This window comes from Mus musculus, chromosome 7 (assembly GCF_000001635.26).
Source record: "Mus musculus strain C57BL/6J chromosome 7, GRCm38.p6 C57BL/6J".
NCBI lineage: Eukaryota > Metazoa > Chordata > Mammalia > Rodentia > Muridae > Mus > Mus musculus.
Window position 1 is genome coordinate 107,628,910 of NC_000073.6, and position 23,467 is coordinate 107,652,376.

At 43.5% G+C, this 23,467-nt stretch overlaps 1 protein-coding gene across 5 annotated transcripts in view; it reads left to right on the top strand.

Moving 5' to 3' along the window:
* Positions 1–23,467, top strand: part of Ppfibp2 (PTPRF interacting protein, binding protein 2 (liprin beta 2)) — a 153,537-nt gene that overhangs the window by 33,863 nt on the left and 96,207 nt on the right. For 3 of the 5 annotated variants that reach the window (XM_030242235.1, XM_006507443.3, XM_006507444.3), the window contains exon 2: positions 8,308–8,401. In XM_030242235.1, the coding sequence (XP_030098095.1) occupies positions 8,308–8,401 (94 nt within the window). Of the gene's footprint in view, positions 1–8,304; positions 8,402–23,467 lie in introns of all 5 variants that reach the window. The other 2 variants (NM_008905.2, NM_001163557.1) reach the window with 1 other exon arrangement.

Below are 23,467 nucleotides of genomic sequence, written 5' to 3' on the forward strand. Positions count from 1 at the left end.
TAGGGAGGGGTCAAGAGTGTTGACAAGCGGAGGCAGAGGTTACTTGGCCTCTGTACTTTGTAGTTAAAAGGCATCTGAGGCAGAGATGGAAGGCAATCAGGAAATTGTTTGTGTAAAGGAGCAATTTCAACAAGAAAGGGAGATGGGCTAGTATCCTCTGTGTTAGACTATGATTTGGCACGTAAGGTACATAAACTAGATGATGAGATGGTTGATGTTGACTTGTCGCTCAAGGCTTGATTTGAGGATTGGAAGAAAAAGAGAGTAGAAGTTAGATTCATGGTCAAAAGTCCTTCCTGGGATCCAAGAACTTGGAGCCCATGGAAAGATTGAGAGAGTAAGGCAAAAGAGACCATGGTAAAAGCAACAGAAGATACTCTGAGGGTCTGACCTTTAGCAGGAAAAGAGGGAAAACCTGCGATCCAACATAAAAATGAAGGTCTTAACAATGGTCTGGTACAAACTAGGGTGATCAGGAAATGTTCAGCTCTTGGAAATGCTAGAATCTGGGAGACTTGTAAACAAGCAACAGAAGAGTTTGCCATTGAAACTGTGGGAAATGGGAGTGGATGGGATCAGTCTAACTGCTGTGGAGGCAGAAAAACTGATCCATGTAACTATCCATTCCCTTTAAGGCAAAGGATGCATAACCTGAGAGGGTATGAGGGAAATCAGCCCCTGATTTATCAAAGCCATTAGGAGCACTTAGTTATCACCATCTCAGGTCCCCATAAATGTTAGGAACTGAGGACCATGGAAGGACAGATGCCATTGAGGGAACTAGGAATAGGAGAAGCTGTGCTTGAATGCAGTTCAAGTTTAGTCTGTCAGATAGAACTATGTTTACAGAGGAATTAAAGGGACCCTGAAGCTGGGATGGGGTGTTAGTGGATTTGGTGAGCTCTTTGGTGGGGCAAGGTCTTTAAAAAGTAGGAAAGGTTTTTGGCCTGTCTCAGTGACTTAGACCAGCATGTAAAGACTGTCCATGATGTAAAAGAATAAGCCAGAAGAGATAAGCAAAAGACAACAGAGGAAGAGTTTGGGTTCTTCAAAGACAAATTATGGCAAGATCTAGCTTGAGCTCCCAAGGGGGCCAAAGTGGATGGAAAGCAAAACTGTGGGCTGAGGAGCTTCTCGAAGGCTTTAAAGCCTGGGGAGCAGTTAACAGAACACACACACGTAGCACAATACAAGTGTTGTATTAGCCTGTCCCAGGGGTGAGTATTTATACCCCAGACTAAGGAGGGTATGTTTTTCTTCAAGAAAGGTTATGGTAGGGGTGGAGATGGTTTGCCTACTTGTCAACTTTCCTAAGATCTAGGTGTGGCAAATGGGGAGACAACTGTTATAGTGCCAACCTAGGGCCTGTCTGACCCAGGGTGCCAGCAGGTACATCAGGGAGAACAAGCCCCAGGGTCCCTTTGGCCCTGGGTGGTAGATCGGAGCAGATTAAGTCAGGCCCAATGAGTTTATTGGGTATGGAGAACTGTATGGAGGAGCTCCAGGATATGGAAGCATGATGGCGTAGAGAGAATGGCTGAGGATTACAGGAGCTAAGAGTTAGCACCTCCTGTCCATGCTTTGTACCCAACCTCGATCTGTGGAGGATTAGACCATGCTTACGCTTGGCTTTAGTATCTTCTAGTGGTGAATTTTTGGGATGACCTGACATTTGCTGAGAACAGGTAACAGCAGACTTTCAGAGAGCTTCAGCAAGGTCATCTTTGTTAGGTGGTGGTGGCTCAGATGTTACCTTGTCCTGCCCATACTCTGGAAAAGGTTTTGTCATATAGGCAAAGAACTAGCCATGTAGATTTGGAAAGCCATTGAAGAGACAGCCAAGGTACTTTCACCTTTCTTACATCCTACCTGGGCTGGGTTAATTAAAAGGAAAAATGGGTTTTCAAAACAATAGCTAGGGGCTGGAGAGATGGCTCAGTGGTTAAGAGCACCGACTGCTCTTCTAAAGGCCCTGAGTTCAAATCCCAGCAACCACATGGTGGCTCACAACCATCTGTAATGATAACTGAATCTCTTCTGGGGTGTCTGAAGACAGCTACGGTGTACTTACATATAATAAATAAATAAATCTTTAAAAAAATAATAGCTAAAGAGTTAAAATCCAAAAGGCACCCTACATGGGTGGACACTCCCAGAGACCATAAGATTAATAAAAATTCCAGTGCCAGGAGGCTACTTTCCTGTGCGTTGTTGGTCAGGAAAGCTCCTGAGGCCCCACAAATCATAAAAACTAAGACTGCTGCTATTGGTTTGTCAAAACTAAACAATAAGCTCCTATGGCCGAAGATACCACGTATGCATGCTTTGACAAATTTTGGACAAATTAAGTGGGGCATGAACTGGAAACTCACACCCTAATGGCTACCTTTTGTATTGTTAGAGAGGCCCTTGCAGGCTGCTGGTGGAGAGCTATCACCAACATTCCTGCTTGCCAAAGGACCTTAAGTGCTAAAACACCAACATGCTAGCCAGGATATTCCTGTTTATGCAATAGTGGCTTGGCTGTTGTGGGTTAAGACCAACAGCCTTCCATTTGGATTTAATGCCTTTTCCACGAGAGAGAGAGTTCAGGCCTGGTACTGTAAGGTAAAACAGTTGGGAGGTTATAGGTCCGAATAGGAAAGCAATTTATATGGCTTTTCTAGATGGATATGATATTGCCCATCACTGTTGCTATCAGGCTCAACTCATACCCACTGGTAAAGCTGAGAACAGTGGCTGCTACTGTGACTTGCAGCCTATTTCTTAGCCATAGGTGGATCCTCTTCAAGGCTCAGGAACCATTGTGGAAGAGGGAGCAAAAAGAATATAAGAGCTAGAGGAAGAGACAGAGTAACAGTTTCCTCTGAGATTAAAAACATTCCACCCTGCAAGGACCTCCTTAAGCAGGAAGGCAAACAACTCAAAACAGCTTCAGGAAGTGCCTGAAATTGATCAGATTCACCAGGTCCTTCCCTGCCAGAGTAAGCGGAGCCTAGCAGCAAGGAAGACTCTGAGACAAGCTGAGCTGTAAAGACTGAGACCATATCAGTTGCCTAGAAGCAGAAACAAGGTAAGCTGTCTGGAAGAGGTTTATACCAGAGTCACTCAGAAAGGACACTCTCCAATCTGTTGTTCTGCCTGTAATTCTTCAGCGTGTTCCAGCTTCCCAGCTTTTGTGAGCTGTTATCCATGCAGGGATGGGCCTTGGTGATGTAACTGTCTTTGAGTAATTTCTGCTGCTGAAGTAACCCCTCACCATTATTCCTGTGAATAACCACAGTAAAACTCATTGGTCCACCTAGTTGGACTTTGGTGATCCCTGTATTTTAGTCTGTTGTGGGTTCCCTATCTAGGATGAATAGATAACATTTCCACAGGAAAAGTTTTGTCACACAGCACCTCTCTTTGTGGAGGGACATACAGACAAGGAAGACACAGAGCCCGTCATTGCTTGTTGTGAGCTAGCACACTTGCCTCTGTTGTCTGATGAATGATGTATATAATCATTTTCCCTTTTTCCTAGCACAAGGCTCCCAAAACTTGAGGTTTAGAGTGACTCTTAGATGTATTGCTAAGGCTAGAGGAATGCATAGACTAGCTTTTGTTATTTATAATAAATCTCTTTCAATCATATTTAAGTTTATGCTGATGACGTGACTCCCAGAGAATGAAGGCTAATGACCAAGGAAACCAACTAGGAGAGATTGAAGGGTTAAAATAACTTCAAATGTGTGTGTGTTATATTTTTATGCATATGTGTGTGTGCCTGAGTGCATATGTGTACCATGAGTATTCAGTAGCCTGTCAGGCACAGAAGAGGCATCGGATAACCTGGACCTGGAGTTACTAAACTCATGTCTCTGAAAGAGCAGTAAGTGTTCTTAACTACAGAGCCATCTCTCCAGCCCCATGGGTTAGAACACCACACTTAACCCTTTGTGAAATATTAAGTTTTGTGAGCCAATCTAGCATATTATCAAACCTGGGGAAGGGGTGGTGGACCCCTTGTTTTGTAGCTAGTCAGCTCAGAGGCCTAAACTTCAGTAGCATCTGGGGTGGGGACAGATTGTGGGATTGAGCCTTCAACTTGTGATCTGAGACAAACTGCTGGTATGTAGTGTTAAGATTAAATTGAAACAGAACCCCTTGCAGTTTGTAGAAGATTGAACATTTCTCGTAGGAAAACCATTTAATGTCATGAGTGCAAGAGAAGTGAAGTTTCTTTTAGCCCAAGATTCTTAAGGCAAAGGTTTCCCCGTTGTGTAATTGTGTATTCGTTGCTAACGTGACATTTATCTTAGGAAGCGGGAGAATGGCAGTTCACAGTCAGAAGGGGGATGGCTGGAGACCACCTGCCTTCCCTGATTTAGTAAAATTCCCTGTGTCCACACAGTGGGGAGGAGGCTCCTGTGGCACATTACCTGTTGTACACTTGACACCATGATGTCTCACAGTGGCCCTGTGACAGCTGGCAGGAACCCATCATTGCTCACATGTCCTGCTGTTACCTCTGATCCAGCAGGACTAGAAGTGAACTCATCAGCTCTGTCTGGAGCAGCTCCCCCGCACCCACCCGAGTCCCTGCTACAGCTCCTGGGCTGTGGTGAGGACACACCTTTGACTCATGCTTCTCTTTCTGTGAGTGCCCAGGGTCCACCCGCTTGCTATTTGCCAAGTACCAGCTCATCACTGGGCGGACATTCTAGGTTGTTCTTCTAAAACTTCTCTGTTGCGGTGTAGGTATCACGAGCTCTTGGATGTTGCCCTACACCAAACCGATCCCATCAATTTTCACCCTGGTCTGAGGCATCAGCCTTGACCAACCTAGACTCATCAGTTCAGTGGAGCCTGCCTGCCTTCTGAAATACGAACTCTTTCCTTAAAAGTCTGCACTCCATTTCCATCTGAGCTTTTTGTTGCGTTACATCTGGTATCCAGAGCTGTGAAGTAGTGTTCCCAGGTTCCTCTTATTAAATTGTCCAGACCCTGTGATGGACCATGGGAGTCTGTGGAAGGCTTTGACTCATTGAGAGTAGCTGGTTGCTCCTGTATAATCTCATCAACCATTTTGTTCTTAGCCAACTGGTGCCTGCCCTTACATGCCTCCCTGCCTCACGCACCGCCCCCTCTGCCTGGAAGAACATTCTTCTCCTTACCTTCTGAGAAAGCTCCTATTCATCTGTCAGGACGCAGTGACGCTGCCTACCCACCTCGACCGGTGCACCTCACTGTATGCCATAAGTATTTGCTCATAGTTTTGTCTCTTCCAATGGACTGTGTGGCCCATGCGAGCAGTTATCAATACCTCCCCAGTGCCAAGAATGGCAGAGTTCAGGGGATGATGGTTACTGGATTCATTATTTTCCCACAAGTATTTCTTTACAAACAGCTTGCACCCTATAAGGCACAGAGACAGCAGGGTTGATAAGGTTTGACAGAGTCCCTTGTTTCACTGATTCAGAAAATGGCATGATAGGAAATGAACATATAGATAGATAAGATACTTAGGAATTGTGGGTATACTTTACATGTATATACACTTTACACATGCATGAATGCACACACACACACACACACACACACACACACGTACACTTTATGATGTTCAGAGAAGGCTCCTCTGGGAAGGTACTTTGAAAGTGAGACCTAAGGATGAGAGTAAAGCAGCCCTATAGAAAGCTAGGGAGCAAACTCAACAGCGAAGAGGTTGGCAGGTGGCAACTCATAGAGTAGAACACAGTCCTAGAGTGTTGGGGGAGCCGATTGGAAGCAGTGCTGCAGAAAGAGCAGTGCCTAGCTGGCCTGGCAGCTGTTACCATAGGCCATGCGATAGATTACAACCATTTTCCTGTGTAGGAGCAGTAAGATGGTTTTGGAGGGAAGTATTTTAAACTTCAGCTTCCCTAAGGCTGAACAAGCCCTGCTTCTGCCGCCTCTTCTTTCCCTGTTGCCTTGTCTGTCCTGATCCAAGCTTGCTTCCCTCTCAGACTCCAATAATGTCACATTCTGGGGATAGTCTAGACCACTTTTCTGCTTCGTGGGAGTCCTGGTCCTTGTTACAGAGTGTATGGCCCCTACCAGGACCTTGAAGTACTAGTTAGGTCCCCTGACCCCCGCTATGAGTGACTATTCTTATTCCCTTAAGCTAGTTGTGCAGTGGTTCTTGACTCCAGACACATCCCCCTCCCCAAGCCCTGGTTAAGTGCCCTGGTTCTGAACCTTCCTTGGCCCTTGGCGCCATGGAATATTGTGTTTCCTTCCGTGTGGAGAATGTCCTTCTTACTTTGTCATCTGCAGGGAAACCAGCCTCTGAGTGTAGCTGGGTTCTTCCTCCATGGCCGCCTGCAGTTTAGCTTCAAATCTTGTCTTGTGAATTGGTCTGGCAAAGATATGTCCAGAGATATTTTCCCACTTTAAAGGAAAAATGGCAAAACCAGACCTTACTGTATGCAAGGAGCTTTCAGCGTGACTTTACTGACACTAGTCGTGTGGGTTAGATGCTGTTGTCCTCAGTTTGCAGTTGAGGAAACTCTAAGGCCCAGTGATCACATAGTAAATTAACAGTAGATGGTAGATCTGGGTCTTGGACTCAGCCTAGTTCTTTGTGGTCTTAAATTCCTTAACTATTCCATCTCTTGTGTGGTGCCTAATTTCCTCCAGGGGTTTCACATCCTAGGGGAAGCAAGCAGAGCCCTTCAGAACCATCTGTTTCATTGCTTTGGCGTGGGAACCATGCCCGGGTCATTTAAAGTACTGATACATATTAGGTACATGCGTAGGCTTTGCTAAATGAGCAAACAAACGATGACTCCTGCTCCCAGCTTACAGACGTGAGCTCAGTATCTTCTTAGGATGACAAATGCTGTTGTAAGACCTCCTCTGTCATCCAGGGAGGTGAGAAGCAGGAAACATGAGAGGAGGCAGCAAGAAGTCAGCTTAGCCTTCGTGCCTTTCTAAGAAGCAGAATTATTGGGAGATAGAAGTAGTTGTCATGGATGGGGAGGATGGGAGTAAAGGAAGGAAGTCTGTCATCCTTAGTGATGGGCCCTGAGAAAAGAGATTGGACATTAGAAGTGGCTGGACTGTATGTGCTAGGAGGTGTTCTTGACTGGGATTTAGCCTAGATTGCTGTTGGGTAAGCGGGTAAGATAGTGTCTGTGTTTTCGGGACAGCATTTTCTACCTGTCTTTGTAAATGTGATACTCTTGGGTGGGGTGCATTTAGAGAAAGGAGAGTGACAGTGGCAGTATTTCACCTAGGACCACACACATCCAAGGGAAGGACTGTGTGTAGGTAAGAGGCACATATGGGTACAAGACAGTAGAGTCTTCCCCAGTGGTGGTTAGAGCTTCTGGGGCCATGACTATCGGCACAGAGAGGTGTAACAACTCTCGTGCTGCTACAGGGGATTCTGGGTAAACTGGTAGCTCTTTGTTATAAAACTTGAATGCTTAAGAGACTGCTTAAGCAGGAGGGTGAGGCTATGGAGAAAATGGAAACTAAATACACACCTCCCCTTCCCCACCCCCTATGATCATTATTATTATTCTGTGTGTGTTGCCACAGCATATGTGTGGAGGTCAGAGGAAAACTTTTGGCTCTGTTCTCTCCTTCCACCTCTACACTGTTCTGAGCCAAGGTTATTTGGCTCATGTAGCAATCTCTTTCCCTGCTAAGCTACCTTCCTGACCCTGGCCTAGAATTAAAAACAAACAAACAAACAAACAAAAATTTTATTTTTTTCATTTCATATGTATGGGTATTTTGCCTGTATGTATGTCTGTGTACCACATGCATGCTGTGTCTTCAGAGGCCAAACAAGGGCATTGGATCCTTTGGAACTGGAGTTACAGATAGTTGTCAGCTGCCATGTGGGTGCTGGGAACCAAACTCAGGTCCTGTGGAAGAGCAGGTGGTGCTTTTAGCTGCTGAGCTATCTTGCTGGCCCTTGGCCTGGATTCTTAATGAAGGTATGTTTTATGAGCAATGAACACAGTGTTCTAAGCTTAAGCATTTGTGGGAAAAGTATCTATCTCACACATGGTAACTGCATTTAGCCCCAAATCAAATGAATGGAGCCGTTAAAGTTGCTATACTTATTACCATTAATGTAGTTGTCATGAGGTCTTTGTATATGTCCAGACTCATCAGACAGAACATGCTTATCAATTATACTTCAGTAAGCTACTGTTTTTAAACATTGGAGAATATATGTTGGTGGATCTAAAGCACTTTCATGGTCTAGCATGCATAACGCCTAACTTCTGTAATTTCTCCTTTGTTCTGTATTTGACTTTTCAGTAGCAGCAGGAGACTAAGCAGATAAAAGGAGCCATGACTTCTGACGCTAGTCATATGCTGGAAGCTGCCCTGGAGCAGATGGACGGGATCATTGCAGGTGAGCTGGAGTCCCTGGGACGAATGTCCTATCCCCCATGTCTCAGAGCCCATTTCCTTTTGTTGGCATACAGAAAAGCCCTCCGTTAGACTAACATTTAAGTAGTTTAATGTACATGCCCCCTTCTCTCTTTCTTATGGAACTCTATTCTACTGGTATGATAATTTGATCTGGTAGGCGTACCAGCTCCCGTGTGGGGCTCTGTAGAGAGTTTGGATCCTGGCTTTGCAGCAGTTTGGGTGCAATGAGATTGATTCTGTTGTAAAATTTTCAGAGCGCATCGTGGCTTATTACTGTGCAACTGAAGCTTGAAATTGAGCTGACTTTGTTCCCTAATCAGCGTCTGCTCATTTCCCTAGCTGTCATCCACTGTGTTGAGGAGACAGCAGGCAGTTTTGATTCACACCGTGATTATAGCATTCTTTTCCTCCTATCATTTTTAAAATTCACCCCAAGCGTTTGGTTTTAATATTTGCATTAGTCAGTAGAGACTTTCTTTAGAAAGGTTACAGTATAATTGTAGACACTTGGGGAAGACTACCAGTGTGCTATTCTGGCTGATTGACTGATCAGGAAGCTGTGCTTGTAACAAGGCTGCTATTTCAAATCTTACAAGAGGGCCTCAGGTTTTCTTTCAGTCCTTACCAGACACATTCTAGTACTGCTATCTGCAGATAGAGTATGCTGCTTCTGGCCTTTGCTCCCCACTGTGTGAACTCTAGAGTCACAGGAAGAGATAGAGAAAGAAGGTACATGGTTGAGTGGGGCTTGACTGTAGGAAATGCTCAGTACATCTGATACCTCTCCTTTCCTGCTGCTTGCTTCTTCCTATTGCAGAAATACATCTGAGTCATGGAGGGCCCTGGGAGTTGGAGCCTAGGGTGAGGGAGGCTGTATGCTAAGCGTCCTCATGTTACAGGTTCCACTGAAACTCAACCGAGCTGTCATCTGGCAGGCTCGCGGTTTCTCTATCAACTGAGGTGTTCTTGGAAGGCATGAGCAATGTCCTGGTTTTCCAAGTCTCCATGGTTTGAGATGTTTTGTTCTACATTAGGTTCTGTGATAACTGACTGAGAAGACATCATCAAGAGAGTGGGTTTCCTAGCCGTGGGCTTAAAAAGCCTGATCTAGAAGTTCTCACCTGTACTGAGAGAAAAGCCACAGGGTTGGACTGAGGCTCAGGCCAGGACATTTGAGCCCTGGCCTGAGGACTGATTCCCTGGCAGGATTCATGGAGAGCTGTGAGAATGAATGAGATGATTACTATTTCTCCACTGCATTGCTGTTGTTTCTTTATCCCAGATTATTGACTGCAGGTGTGTAGGTCTAATTTTCAGGTTTTTGTTTGGTTCTTTTCCAGTGTCACAGCGTGTTAATTACTGTAGCTCTATAGTAAGCCTTAAAGTCAGATCTCGTTAGTACGGCAACTTTGTTAATTACCATTGTGTTTGTTGGCTAGCTTGAGTGATGAGTTGGGGCTCTTTCCCCAACCTCCAGTCTCTCTCCCCTTTAGAATCAGTTTGCCGAACACAGAAGAAAACTTGTTAAGATTTTGGTTGGAATTCTGATGAATCACCACAATGTATTGGAGCTAGAGATGTAGGTAAAGAACACAACACTTGTCTAGCATTAGAAGGCCCTGCATTCAATCCCCATCTCTGCTCAAAAGAATAAGAACTGCTATCTTGATGGTATTGACTCTTGGAGAGACAGATAGGCTGCTTCCCAAAGGAGGTGGCCTTGTGTGGGATGAACATGCAGACCAAAGTTCAATCCCCAGGACCATGGAAAATACCCAGGTACGGTGGTATTTGCCTATTAACTCCAGTGTTGGAGGGGCAGACATAGGAGGGTCCCGAGGGCTTACTAGCAGGCATTCTCGCCTAATTAGTGAATTCCAGGCCAAGTTTTGAGACCTTGTTTCAAAATATCAGGAAAACAGCATCAAAGGAATGGTAACAAAGGTTGCTTTCTGGAAACACATCATCCGTACACACTTGTGTACACACTTGTGAACACACACAATGACATACATACACAGAAACACACATATTCACACATACACACTTGTACATAGACACACACATACACATATAAACACACATATACATATACATATACATATACACAAGTACATACATAAACATAAACACACATATACACAGAAACACACATATTCACACATACACACATGTACATAGACACACACATACACACACATGTAAACACACATACACACACATATATATATACATACAAGTACATACATAAACATACACACACATATACATATACATATATTCACACACACTCAAAAAAGACAGATAAGCAGGTCATGAGGACTGAATGATATGAGAACCCTGCACAAGGAAACCCAGGGGAGGTCTTTTGATCTGGAGACATTTCATTGGAAATCTGAGGTGATCTGGAGGACAGCTTTCCAGGACAGGAGACAGAACATGCCAGGGGCTGGAGAGAATCAATGTTCATAACTAAAAGTTTACAAGCCAGGGCAAGGAAAAGGGACAAGGCCCCAGATGCAGAAAGACAAACGACATTATGACATTGGCTAGTATGTGGAGAACTTCAGCCATTGGTATGCAAGGGGGAATGTGACTTCTGTTGCGTTCTCCAGCTTCTCTGTCACTCTGTGGGTGAGACAGTCTTTAAGGGGGCAACTAAAAAAGCAGAGACCAGCCAGACTATATGTCAATCTTATAGAACCAGACTATATGTCAATCTTATAGAGCCAGACTATATGTCAATCTTACGGAGCCAGACTATATGTCAATCTTACAGAGCCAGACTATATGTCAATCTTACGGAGCCAGACTATATGTCAATCTTACGGAGCCAGACTATATGTCAATCTTATAGAGCCAGACTATATGTCAATCTTACAGAGCCAGACTATATTATATGTCAGTCAGTCTTACAGAGCCTGAAGAGTCCAGGGATGAACAGATACCATCAACCCAGAGGAACAGAACAGAATGTCCATAGTCAGAAGCTAACTGTAGCCTGGGAGGATCAGACTCAGCATGGTAAAGGTTTTCTGCCCTTCTTTAATATACCAAGACAGTACATTTTAGCCAGATAACCTTTAATCTCAGCATTTGAGATGCTGAGGCAGGAGTATCACTACAAGTTTCAGGCCAGCCTGGGCAACATCTTGACTGTAAACAGAGTTAGCATTTATTTTATAGCACTTACTGTATGCCAAGAACTGGTGTATGTGCTTTGTGTGAGTACCACCACCCTCCTTAGGTAAGAGCTGTTCTTAGTCCCATTGAAATATAAGGAAACTGATGCTCAAATCATGGAGACAACTTGTAGAGCCAGGGTCCAAATCAAGTAGTCTGCATACAGTTCCTCCTCCCTACCCACCTGCAAAGAAGGGCTTAGGGTTTTCATACTACAAAACTCTCATAGCTGTTCCAGACAGAAACCGAGAAAGCTTGTCCAGTTACACCCTTCAAGGATGGAGGGATGCGGAATAGGCTGTCCCGGGAAGTGAGGAACCAAGTCTCCCATGTTCTGAACAGGCTGTGCCTGAGCCACTTCCCTCCAGACCTGTCCCAGATTCTCACCTGAAGATACTGAACCGAGACAAGGCCTTTTGAGGATCCAGTTAAATAATCAACCGGTGACAGAGAGGACTGTTTCAGAGGCTCTGTTGTTTTAGATATGCCCGTATGGGAAGGCAGGAGGCAGCAAGCACGCTATGGACTGAGCCATCTCTCCTGCCTTATTTATATTCCTTTATAGCACATGTATCATTGCCTGTTACATTCCTATTGCTCTTTTTATTGAAACAGAATGTCAGTTCTAAGAACAAAGGCTGTATGTACCATTGCATCTCTCCATCAGTCTGCCACACACAGTAGCTATTTAGTAAGCATTTGTCATGTCCACAATTTATTTGCTTCTGTAAGTTCTTTTCATTGGGTAGGAGTCAGGTACAGTTTTCTGTTTGTGTTTTCTCTCTGGTGTCATACTGACTATCACTCTTATTTTCTCTACTTGGACGTTTGGATGAGTGAGTTTATGTATTTATGTATGTCTGTATGCATGCATGTACTTATTGTTTTTCAAGACAAGGTTTTCCTTTGTAACCTTGGCTGTCCTGGAATGCATTTTGTAGACCAGGTTGACTCTGAACTCAGAGATCCTCTTGCCTCTGCCTCCGGAGTGCTGGGATTAAAGGCATACAACACCACCGCCTGGCTTGGATGAATTTATTTTTTTTAAGAATATCACATGACTATTTTTGAAGACTTAGTAGCTGCTAAGTCCTGTGAATAGTCTCTTAGTTGTAATTAGCTGACACCAGCCTTCGATGCAACTCAACTTTGATACAACTTTGAGTTTATTACTATCTGGAGAGTGTGCGCCTCTGTGATATTTTTAGTGAAGAGGATAATTATTGAATGCCTTTATTCAGGACACCTTTCTTCAAAGTTTCTAATACAACCTCATTTTCAAGAATGCTAAGACTGCTTGGGACAAAGAGCTTAGAACTTGTGTAATTATGTCTATGGTCTATGGAGCCAAGCTTTGGAGTTTCAATTCCATGTTAGCCAGTTACTTCTGTGCTGTCTTTGACAGCTGTATATTCCTTCTCTGCTCAGTTTCCTTGTAAATGAAATAGTGGCATCAGTCCTATCTTTTTCTTATTATTATGAGAAGTAAATATGATCAGGTACCTAGTGCCTGGTACTTAGCACTCAGTTGGTCTATGACATCTCTGCTTTATTGATACTAGTATTAATGTTACATTCACTATCAAAAGGCACAGTGCTATTCAATTAATGGAAATAATACTGATAATTGCCCTTGTTATATGTGATGAGCACAGTAGGACTGTCATACTGAACAAGTCTGTCCTGGAGGCACATATGCCTCCCTTCCCTGCAGAACCTCAGTGTGATGATGTTTGTCTCCAGGTGATCAGTGGCTAGGATGTGAAGGGGGGGGGCTTCCAAGATGTAAATTGGCTTTGTGAATGCAGAAAGAAATGCCCATAAGCAAAACCCGTAGGGCTAATCACATAAACATAGTTCTTGAATCTGAGTGGGTCCACCATAGGTATGAAGATATTGCTTGAATCCCACATGTTTGTGGGAGAACGTTGAGAGGAGGTAACTGTTAAAGACTCTAGGACCTGGCTCAGTAATGATTTGTTTGAATACAAAGAGCATTGTTGGAGCCTGCAGTAGGATGTTGACCTTCCATCCAGTCTTCCTTCTCTTTAGTCCCCATGAATCCATCTGCAGATAATACTGTAATTGAATGGTGTTGTTGGCAGTGGAAATCCAGCCATGTGTTGCCTAATTACATCCTTGTGGACGGCACGGAGCAGCCGACATGGATGCTGAGTTTACATAGGGCTTTGCTGTGTGGATACACAGTTCAGTGGCTGCTCTGCCAGGCCCCTCTTGGCATAGGACCAGAGCCCCATGGTCAGGACACAGGGGGCTACTTATTCCTCTTTGCTTTGGCAGAAAGTTACCCATGTGACTACCTCTAAGCTGTACTTATTGATAAGAGATAAAGACTGCTTTAGGACAGCTAAGGAACTGGTTACCCATCTTCTGGGCCTTCTGCCAGCCCTGATTAGTGTCTGGCTTCGAATGAAGGAAGAAATAAAGATTTCATGGGGGTGGAAAAGTTCTGTCAAGGCTGAGATGGTTCCTTTGGCCCTTGAATCTCAGCCATGGGGGTCATGGCTGAGGATGTGGCTGTTATCCTAGTATTCATTAGCTGGTCCTGTCGGCTCCTCTGCAGGGCATCAGTGTAGCCAGTCATTAGTAACAGCACTCCGCCTCTACTGCCGCTTTCCCATCCAGGATTTAGGTTGAGAGCCCTGTAACAGCTTTATTCAGAAGAAATTTGTAATCTGGGTATATGGCAGCACATGTCTAACCCTAGTACAGAACAGGCTGAGGCAGGAGGATTGTGAATTTGAGGCCAGACATAAGAAGATATACTGATTCTAAGTAAAATAAATACATACATGCATTCATACATACTCCTAAAATTTTAAAATCATTTGTGTGTATGTGTGTGAATACAGATATATGCATGTTTACATTTATATAAAGAACAGTATGACATCAGTGTCTTCTATTACTCTCAAGCTTAATTTTTGAGACAGGGTCTCTCACTAAGCCTGGAACTGACTGGACTAGCTGGGACAAGTCTCTAGGTTCCTCTTGTCTCTTCCAAATGCTCGCATTCCAGGTGTGCCCACCACGTCTGGCCTTTTCTGTGGTTTCTGGGGATTCAAACTCAGGCCACCATTCTTGCGTGGCCAGCATTTATCAACTGAGCCATGCCCTTAGACCCTGTACTGGCTAGTTTTGTGTCAACTTGACACAACTGGAGTTATCACAGAGAAAGGAGCATCAGTTGGGGAAATGCCTCCACGAGATCCAGCTGCGAGGCATTTTTTAGTGATCAAGGGGGGAGGGCCCATTGTGGGTGGTACCATCTCTGGGCTGGTAGTCTTGGGTTCTATAAGAAAGCAAGCTGAGTAAGCCAGTGGAAGCAAGCCAGTAAAGAACATCCCTCCATGGCCTCTGCATCAGCTCCTACTTTCTGACCTGCTTGAGTTCCAGTCCGACTTCCTTGGTAATGAACAGCAATGTGGAAGTGTAAGCTGAATAAACCCTTTCCTCCCCAAGTGCTTTTTGCTCATGATGTTTGTGCAGGAATAGAAACCCTGAGATGAGGTCCTTTACTGATTGGTAGGGCTGGCCGGCCAGCAAGCCCCAGGGCTCCTCTTGCCTCTCTCTGCCGCCCTGGTGCATGATACCACGCATAGCTGTTAAGCGTGTGCTGAGACTGGGATTCAGGCCCTTCCTTATGCTTGCCCAGCAGGCACTTGACTGACTGAGTCGTCTTTGCAGGCTCTGTTTCTATTCATTGTATAATCTGTGCCTTCTTTACATTTGGATTAGTCTTGCTAGAGATGATCTTTTTGTCACTACTCTGAACCAGCTGCTTTGGCTTTTATCAGTCAGTTACCCCATGTGTGTGCTTTTCTGTGAATAGTTACATATGCATGTACTGATATCTCTGCACCACATATCTATACTTTCTTATCTGGATTTAATTTCTTTGATATCTCGTCATCCTCTTAATTTCTTAGATGTATCTCTTCTCTTTCAGAATCTCACCTTAAAACAGAAATGATTGTATAGATTTTAAATTGATTCTACCTTGCAAAATTTGGTTGCAGTTACCTGTGGCACTTACTACTGATGTTTGCTTAATGGATGGCCTAGACCCCTGCTACCATTCACTAGTATTCCGTGTGAGTTCACGGGCACACGTGCAGGCAGGGATTTCTATTTTCCTGTTACATTCACTTGTAAGTGTAGTCGTTTGCATTTTCTCTCTCCTTGGTGATTACCCTTGTCCTCTGGATCCCAGCACCCCTAAGACAGTTGCCTTTTTATTCACCTGTTCTGTGTGGTGCTAGGGATTGAAGCCATGCCCCGTGTCTGCTGGGCAAGCGCTGAGTTACTGCCTCAGCCCCTAGATGATGGGCTTGGCTCCTGGAATTACAGGCATCTTAGATAATTACTGGATTGTTTGTGTTAGGGTTAGGGTTCCAAACCCAAGTTTTAAAATTGGCTTTAAAGTTGATTGGCTGTGAGGTGGTTGACTTCTGAATCCTGGCTTTATACAGAAATCTTCCATTTATTTTCACCTCTGCTCAGCCCTAAAGGCATGTCCCCTTCCCTCAAGTGGCCCACTGAAGGACAGACTGTAGGAGGCTAAGCAGAGGCTCAGCTGATGATGCACTGATCTCACAGTGGACCTGACTTCAGTTCCCAGCACCCGAGGTACACTAACAGCTTCTGAGGCAGCTACTGCCCTCTTCTGGCTGCTGCAGGCACTGCATCACATATACAAATCCTCACATATTCATACCTACATACATATACTTAAATTTACACATTTAAGTTGTAAAGCAAAAAAGTTCGGACTATAGCCCACAGAGAATTTGGCAGTGAATTATAGGCCAAACACTAACCCAGTTGCTTTTACTACAGAGGTTCTGAGTTTCAAAGTTTCCCTTCAGTTCCCTGGCTTTGGAAGTCACATGAACTTTTGTATCTACGGGTATCTTAGGAGTTTTTCTCTGTGTAACCTGTTTCATATGTCTGCCCAGTGGCTGTCAGAGTTCTGTGGTGTTCCTTAGTGCATGGCCCTTTCTCCTTCTTTACACCAAGGAATGGCTAATCTCAACTCTCTATGCATCCTCTGGGTTGCCTCAACTGCACCTGTAAAGTCCTTGATCCATGTGAGGTGACATATTGACAGGCGTCAGGAACTAGAATGTAGACATGGGGTCAGGTGGAGTGAACAGTTCATACAGATGGAGATGACAACATTAGTTCTGCTGTATTACTAACTTAAGAAGTTGACTTGACTTGAAGCCGTGATTAGGATCATAAACATTGTCCGTTATGCATACCCCTCCCTCAAACACTAATTGAACTTAGCCTCTGGCTGTAGACTTCACTCTGCTGAGGTAAACTGTTCTCAATTTATCCCAAGGGTAGTACCAACATTTAGAAGATGGCTGGCTGTGGAGAGAAACGGTGAATTCTTTTAGCTAGTGAGAAGAAACATTCTTTTTTGGGATGAGGTTGGGGGTGGGCAGTTTTTGGTGGGGTGGTGTCATTTGACAGAAGGGAGTGGAGAGGCGGTAAATGTGGCCCTAGTGGAATCTACCTTTTCCCCGGTAGAAGTACTGAAATAGGGATGTTTTAGTCTATCTTGTGCTACTGTAACAGAGCACTTGAGACTGGGTGACTTATAAAGAAAAGAAATTCCTCACTGTTCTAAATACAACCATAAGATTCCAGTATCAAGAATGTAACCCAGCAGCCTTTCAGTTTGTGGATTGTGATTTATTTAGGGGTCCAACCCTTTCACATGGTTGCCTAAGATGATTGGGAAACACAGATGTTTATGTTATAATTTGTAACAGTAGCAAAATTACAGCTATGAAGAAAAAAATGAAATTTATTTTATGTTGGGGTCACCACACCACTAGGGACTTTGTTAAAGGCCTCAGCATTAGGGAGGTTGAGATCCACTGCTGTAGCATCTGATAAGGGACAGGGACAGCATCTGTGTCTCCCCATGGCAGAAGGCAGGAAACAAGAACATCCCTAAGAGGGGAAGGAGTGAGGGCAGAACTCATGCTTTTATTAGGAACTCACCCCCGACATAACTGGTCCATTATCCTGGAAGCCCTCAAGTCTATGCATGAAGGTGGAATCCTCACACATTTAATTAACTTTTCCTTCTCCTGTTCTCCCTTCCCCCTTTCCCTTTGATATTTTGTCTTCCCTTTCCTTTGCTTTTCCTTTTTATTTCCTTTTTACTCTTTCCCCTCCCCCTTCATTCTTCCCTTAAAGTTCCCTTCTTCTCTCATCCCCCCTTTTTTTCTTCCCTTCCTCTTTACCTTTTCTGGAGATGAGGTCTCATTTTATAATTTTCTTGCCACACTCATAATTGTCTTGCCACAGCTCCCTAAGTGTGACATCCCAGGCATATGACACCACACCTGGCTCCTAATTATCTCTTCAAGATCTCACATTTCAATATTTGTGTATTAGGATTAGGCTCACATGTTTGCTTATTTTGTAGATAGTGATACATCTTCCAGGTTGGCTTTAAACTCTCACTGTGGTTGTGGATACTCTAACCTCTGCTTCTGTAGTGCTAGAATTACAGGCATGGGCTATCATATCCAGTTTAACGTCGGGGATCAAATCTAGGGCTTGGTAGCAAACTACCAAGAGAGCCATCCAGCCCGATGATGAGTGTCAAACCATATGATCTCGTTCTGAGTTCTTGGTTTTCTCTTGGGACCTCCCATGTAGCTTGGTATATGGTAGGTTTGGAAACGTGTTCTGTATGTGCATGCTTTAACATAACCTTCTCTAGTGAAAGGAGACATTGATCTCCACCTCCTTTATCAACTGATCTGTTTTCACTTTATGTCTGGTTGTGCCTGCTCAGTTTATCATTTCCTGAGAGAGATGAGCTCGATTCGTATCTTTACCCAATATGTGATTGGATTTTCATATTTGTTTTTGTATAGGATTTATATTTCTGAGCTGATGAGTGAGACGGGCTGTGATTTTCTTTAGTAGCAATCAGTGGGTTGCACAGTTCTGGGATGTGTGAGAAGGCACCGTTCACCATTTTCTCTAAAACTTGTCCCGGCACTCTGTCCTTCAAAGTGAGTTCCTCTTTTCTAGGCTAAAATAAATTGTTAGACTAGTTTGTTAGACTAGTTTGGAATCGTTTGATAGAATTATGAAAGCATTTGGCTTGCTCTTTTTTTTTCTGTCAAAAAGATTAGAACAGTAATACAGAAATACAGTAATATATAAGATTATTGATGATCATTGGTTTGTTACAGGATTTTTGGGTTCGTATAGGGTTATTGCTAATTTTTTATTTCTCCTTTGGTTGTTTTTTAGAAGTTTGATCAATAGTTTATACTGTTCTGATGTATAGTACACAATATCATGACATTCATTATTGTTTATAGTTAATATATACTAATAAAAATTTGTTATTAAGCACTATTAATAAAATCTTGTACTTCTGTTTTATCCTCAACAATTACTTGAACATTAAATTAAATAAATTAAACAAAATTACTACATATTAAGTTTAGGTTTTGCTTCTTTTTTTTTTAATTAGATATTTTCTTTATTTACATTTCAGATGTTATCCCCTTTCCTGGTTTCCCCTCTGAAAACCCCCTATCCCCTCCCCCTGCTCACCAACCCACCCACTCCTGCTTCCTGGCCCTGGCATTCCCCTATTCTGGGGCATAGAACCTTCACAGGACTAAGGGCCTCTCCTCCCATTGATGACCGACTAGGCCATCCTCTGCTACATATGCAGCTAGAGCCACGAGTCCCTCTGTGTGTTTTCTTTGTTTGGTGGTTTAGTCCCAGGGAGCTCTGGGGTTGCTGGTTAGTTCATATTGTTGTTCCTTCTATGGGGCTGCAAACCCCTCCAGCTCCTTGGGTACTTTCTCTAGCTCCTTCATTGGGGACTCTGTGCTCCATCCAGTGCATGGCTGTGAGCATCCACTTCTCTATTAGCCTCTGTACAAATAAAAAACCAGCATTGGTTGAGTGACCTTCTAATGCAGTAGTCTTCACTTTGGCTTCATCTTAGAATGCCTGGAAGCCTTTTAATTACCCTAGATCACATCTGAGACCAATTGAATTCAGTTCTCTAAAGTGGGACCTATGCATCTGTAGTTGGCAAAATTCCCCCTGTGGTTTCTGTAAGCATCGAAAGTTGTAAACCTTTGTGCTAACTTGTATTCCCTAAGCAGTGCCCGTGTTATTTGAGATAATGTGTTCCCAGGGAGAGAAACTTGTTTTTAGCATGCGAATAGAAGTTGAATCACCTTTTTCTGAGAAATAATTTAGGGGGGAATCCCTTTTATATACATAGGCACATGGACTGTTAATCTATTGTCTTGTTCTGTTGACTCCAGGATTAAGGCACACATTCTCTTATTTGTTGTACGTGGTTTTTAATTTTGATTTGTGGTTGTAATGTTGTGTAGGAGGTGGTCATCTGCAGGAAACTGTGCCTGTGTAATGATTAGCTGTAGCTCTTGTTCACTCTGGATCATTGTGTGTACTGTGTACTGATTTCTGTTTGGGGATTTTTAGGAAAGAATGCAAAATAGGCATTTGATCTGCACTTGTGGTATGCAGAGACCTGTGGTTTGCATTTTTCACAGTGTGTGGGTATGTATGGCTTTACAGACATGCCCGGGGCCCTGCAAGTTTCTCTGCCATGGGGAACATTCTCAGAGCCCCCTGACTTCCACTCAGCATAGCTGCTCTCCCCAGGCACAGTGGCCCAGCTCCAGTGCGGGGTCCTTCCTCTGGGTCTGTGCCCGAGCCGCTCTAGAATTAGTGTGAACTTACTTCGTCATTTCGTTTGGAGTTTGTTTCCAGTCCCCGGGGTTTTACTTCTCCTTCACGCATGTCTCTGAGTTGAGGGCCTGTTTCAGCTTTTCTGTTTGTTCACTGTGAGTAAAGGGGACTCCTGGAGGCCTGGTCTGCCTGCTGGCCAGGAGACCCCCTCAGGCTTTGCATGCTGTCCAACAGATCACGTGACCCGGCCATAGGTTTCTGAGATTGCTTGAAAATATACCAGTTCTTCACTTGTCATTTACTGTGTGAAACAAAGCTCGTCAGGGCTCAGGGAGAGAATGTGTCTATCTATTCACTCACCACTTTACTGTTTGAAGAAGGGCCAGAGGGCTGAGGAGATGGCTTGGTAAGTAAGTACATGCCGGGTGAGCATGAAGACGTGCATTCAGATCTCTAGCACCCATGTGGAAGCCAGGCATGGTGCATACACCTGTAACTGCGATGCAGGAGCTGGGGAGGAGGAACAGTTGGATGCCAGAACTCACTGGCTGGTGAAGCCATGAGCTCAAAAAAAAAAAAAATGATGTGGACAGCATAGCAGCACACTTGAACACATGTACGCATACATGAATACCACAGACACACACATACACACTTGAAATCTCTTATGCTGATGTTGTCTAATATCCAGTATGGATTTACAAAACATGTTTCAACCTGGAGTACCTGTGCAAACTAAGCCAAGTTTCAAGCTCTCACTTCTAACAGTGATTGCCATTATTAAAAGTTACCCCCCCATATATACATATATAACATACAACACATATATATGTTTAGATATCCATATGTACATATGTATAGTGTTTTGCCTGCTTGTATGTCTGTGTGCCACATGTATGCTGCGCCCATGGAGGCCAGGAGAGGGCATCAGGTCCTTTGGGACCGACCGGAGTTAATAGATGGTCAGTGTGAGCGTTGGGAATTGAACCGGGTTCACTGTGACAGCCGCCAGTGTTAGCTCTTCACCCCCTTAATCAATATTTTACAAATCAGTATATGGCTCCATGTTTCTGGTTCTCTGGACAGCCGTTTCTTTTATGTATACCTATATGAATTATACTTTTGAATATTCTAGAAGTAATTTAAATTCTCACTTAGTTGGTGGTTTGTACCTTTCCTTTTTCAGAATTAGCACACCGCTGAGATCATTATTATGTAGGAATCTTTGATGCACATCTGATTATATTTTCTTAGATTAGATTTGTAAAATTGAAATTTGTTATTAAAAAGGTATGAATAGTTTTACAGTATCTTGCCAAATTGCTTATTACAAAGAATTGGGCTAATTTGTGCGTCTCTGAACAGGTTCTGAGTGTTCACACTATCTGCTTGTCAACAATGATCATTGCATTTCCAACGTCATTAATTTTATTAGTGAAAACTGAATTACCATTCTTAAATGTTTTATGAACTATCCAGAAAACATTTTATTACTATATTTTAATTTCCTATTTGTGTTTTGTGTAGCTGTCCCAGAATTATCTGTGTAAAACTGTATGCCTGTTTTGTGTGGGAGAAGTGAATTCAGATAATTTTTTAACTGATTCATAAGATGTCTCTTTAGGAAGCATCTACTTCTGTTATAATTGTTATGCGTGGTGCCTTCAGTCTTGTTTTTTTTTTTAATGTAGCAGAAGTTAATTTTATATAGTCAGTGTGCAGCGCTTTGTTATATTTTGCTCAGTTACCATTGTGCTTACCAAATCTTAATCTAATCCAATTTTCATCTGTACCTTTATACTTACACTTTAATATTTATATATAATCCATGTCTCTAAAATTTTACTTATGTATGTGGTATAAAATATCCAAGACCACACCATCACATAAAGTTAGTAAAAACCTCTATATTTTCAGTCTCTCTCAGCCCAACTCATTGTCTAGTTCCCTGTATAAAAGTCTTTGCAGTTAGAGTGTGTGGCCTACAGGATGGCTTGGTAGGGAGAACACTTGCTGTGCACACTCATGTCCTGAGCTCAATCCCCGGGACTGAGTGGAAGGAAGAACACCAGCATCCCCAGATTGCCCTGATGCTGCACTTGTCCCATGGCATGCGTGTTGTCCACACTGACCTGTGTGCGCACACACACTTTAAAAACAGAAGGGGTGTGTATTGCAGGGTAATGATTGCTGAGCAATTGTGTGGAGATTGGAGGGCTTGCTGAGTTTCTAACCATTTTCTCCCCTGAGGTTTGGCTTGTGCTGTTCCTAGTCAGCTCTAAACTGGATCTGTAGGAAAGTGCTGAGCACGTACCAGGACATGGGTCCTTGCTCTGTCTTCTAGCTTCCCAGAGCCTGACTTGTTTGTGGATTGTGACCCATAATTCCCTCTGTCATACATTTTCAGAAGGCAAACTGGCAATCAGATTCTGTGGTAATTGTTTCCTTCTGTATGGATTTTTTCCTTCCCAAACTGCTTGGCAAGGATGATTTTGGCTTCTAAAAGTTAAAGGGACCAGAAATTAGATGGCCATAGTGACCCACCAGCTCTCATTTTCCAGGGCAGTCCTAACTGTAGGTGTTTTACCCTATTGGCCTTAATAATCCAAATGCCTTCAAACAGGATCCTTTAAACTACATTTTACAAATTATCTCTAATTGCTGAAAGCACAGACATCCTTTGTTAGACTGTGTGAGGTCAGTTTGGGCTTTTCTGTAGTTGAATGATAGGGTGTAGCAAGACAAAAACCAGTCCTATTTTAGACATACTAAATTAGAAGGAACTGACCCCACATCCCAGATCTCTGAGGGAATCTGGGCACTTACTTTGTTCTCTGTAGCTGTTCCCTTGAGTATTGTGTAGTCATTTGAACGATTTGCAATGCAGTATTTACTGGATGCTGGGAACTTAACTATGCCTGGCATAGACTCTGCTCTCAGAGTCTGCACAGCCCATCATGGGGAGGTGGGCTGTGGACATGCATAGAACCACTACAGTTTTAATATAGCAATCTCCCATTGGAGCATCCAGAATGATCCCACTTTGCTATAATCCATCACCACAATGAGTATAGTAATCCTTTAAAAAATTTTTTATAGTATACTTAGCTGTCCATTACTG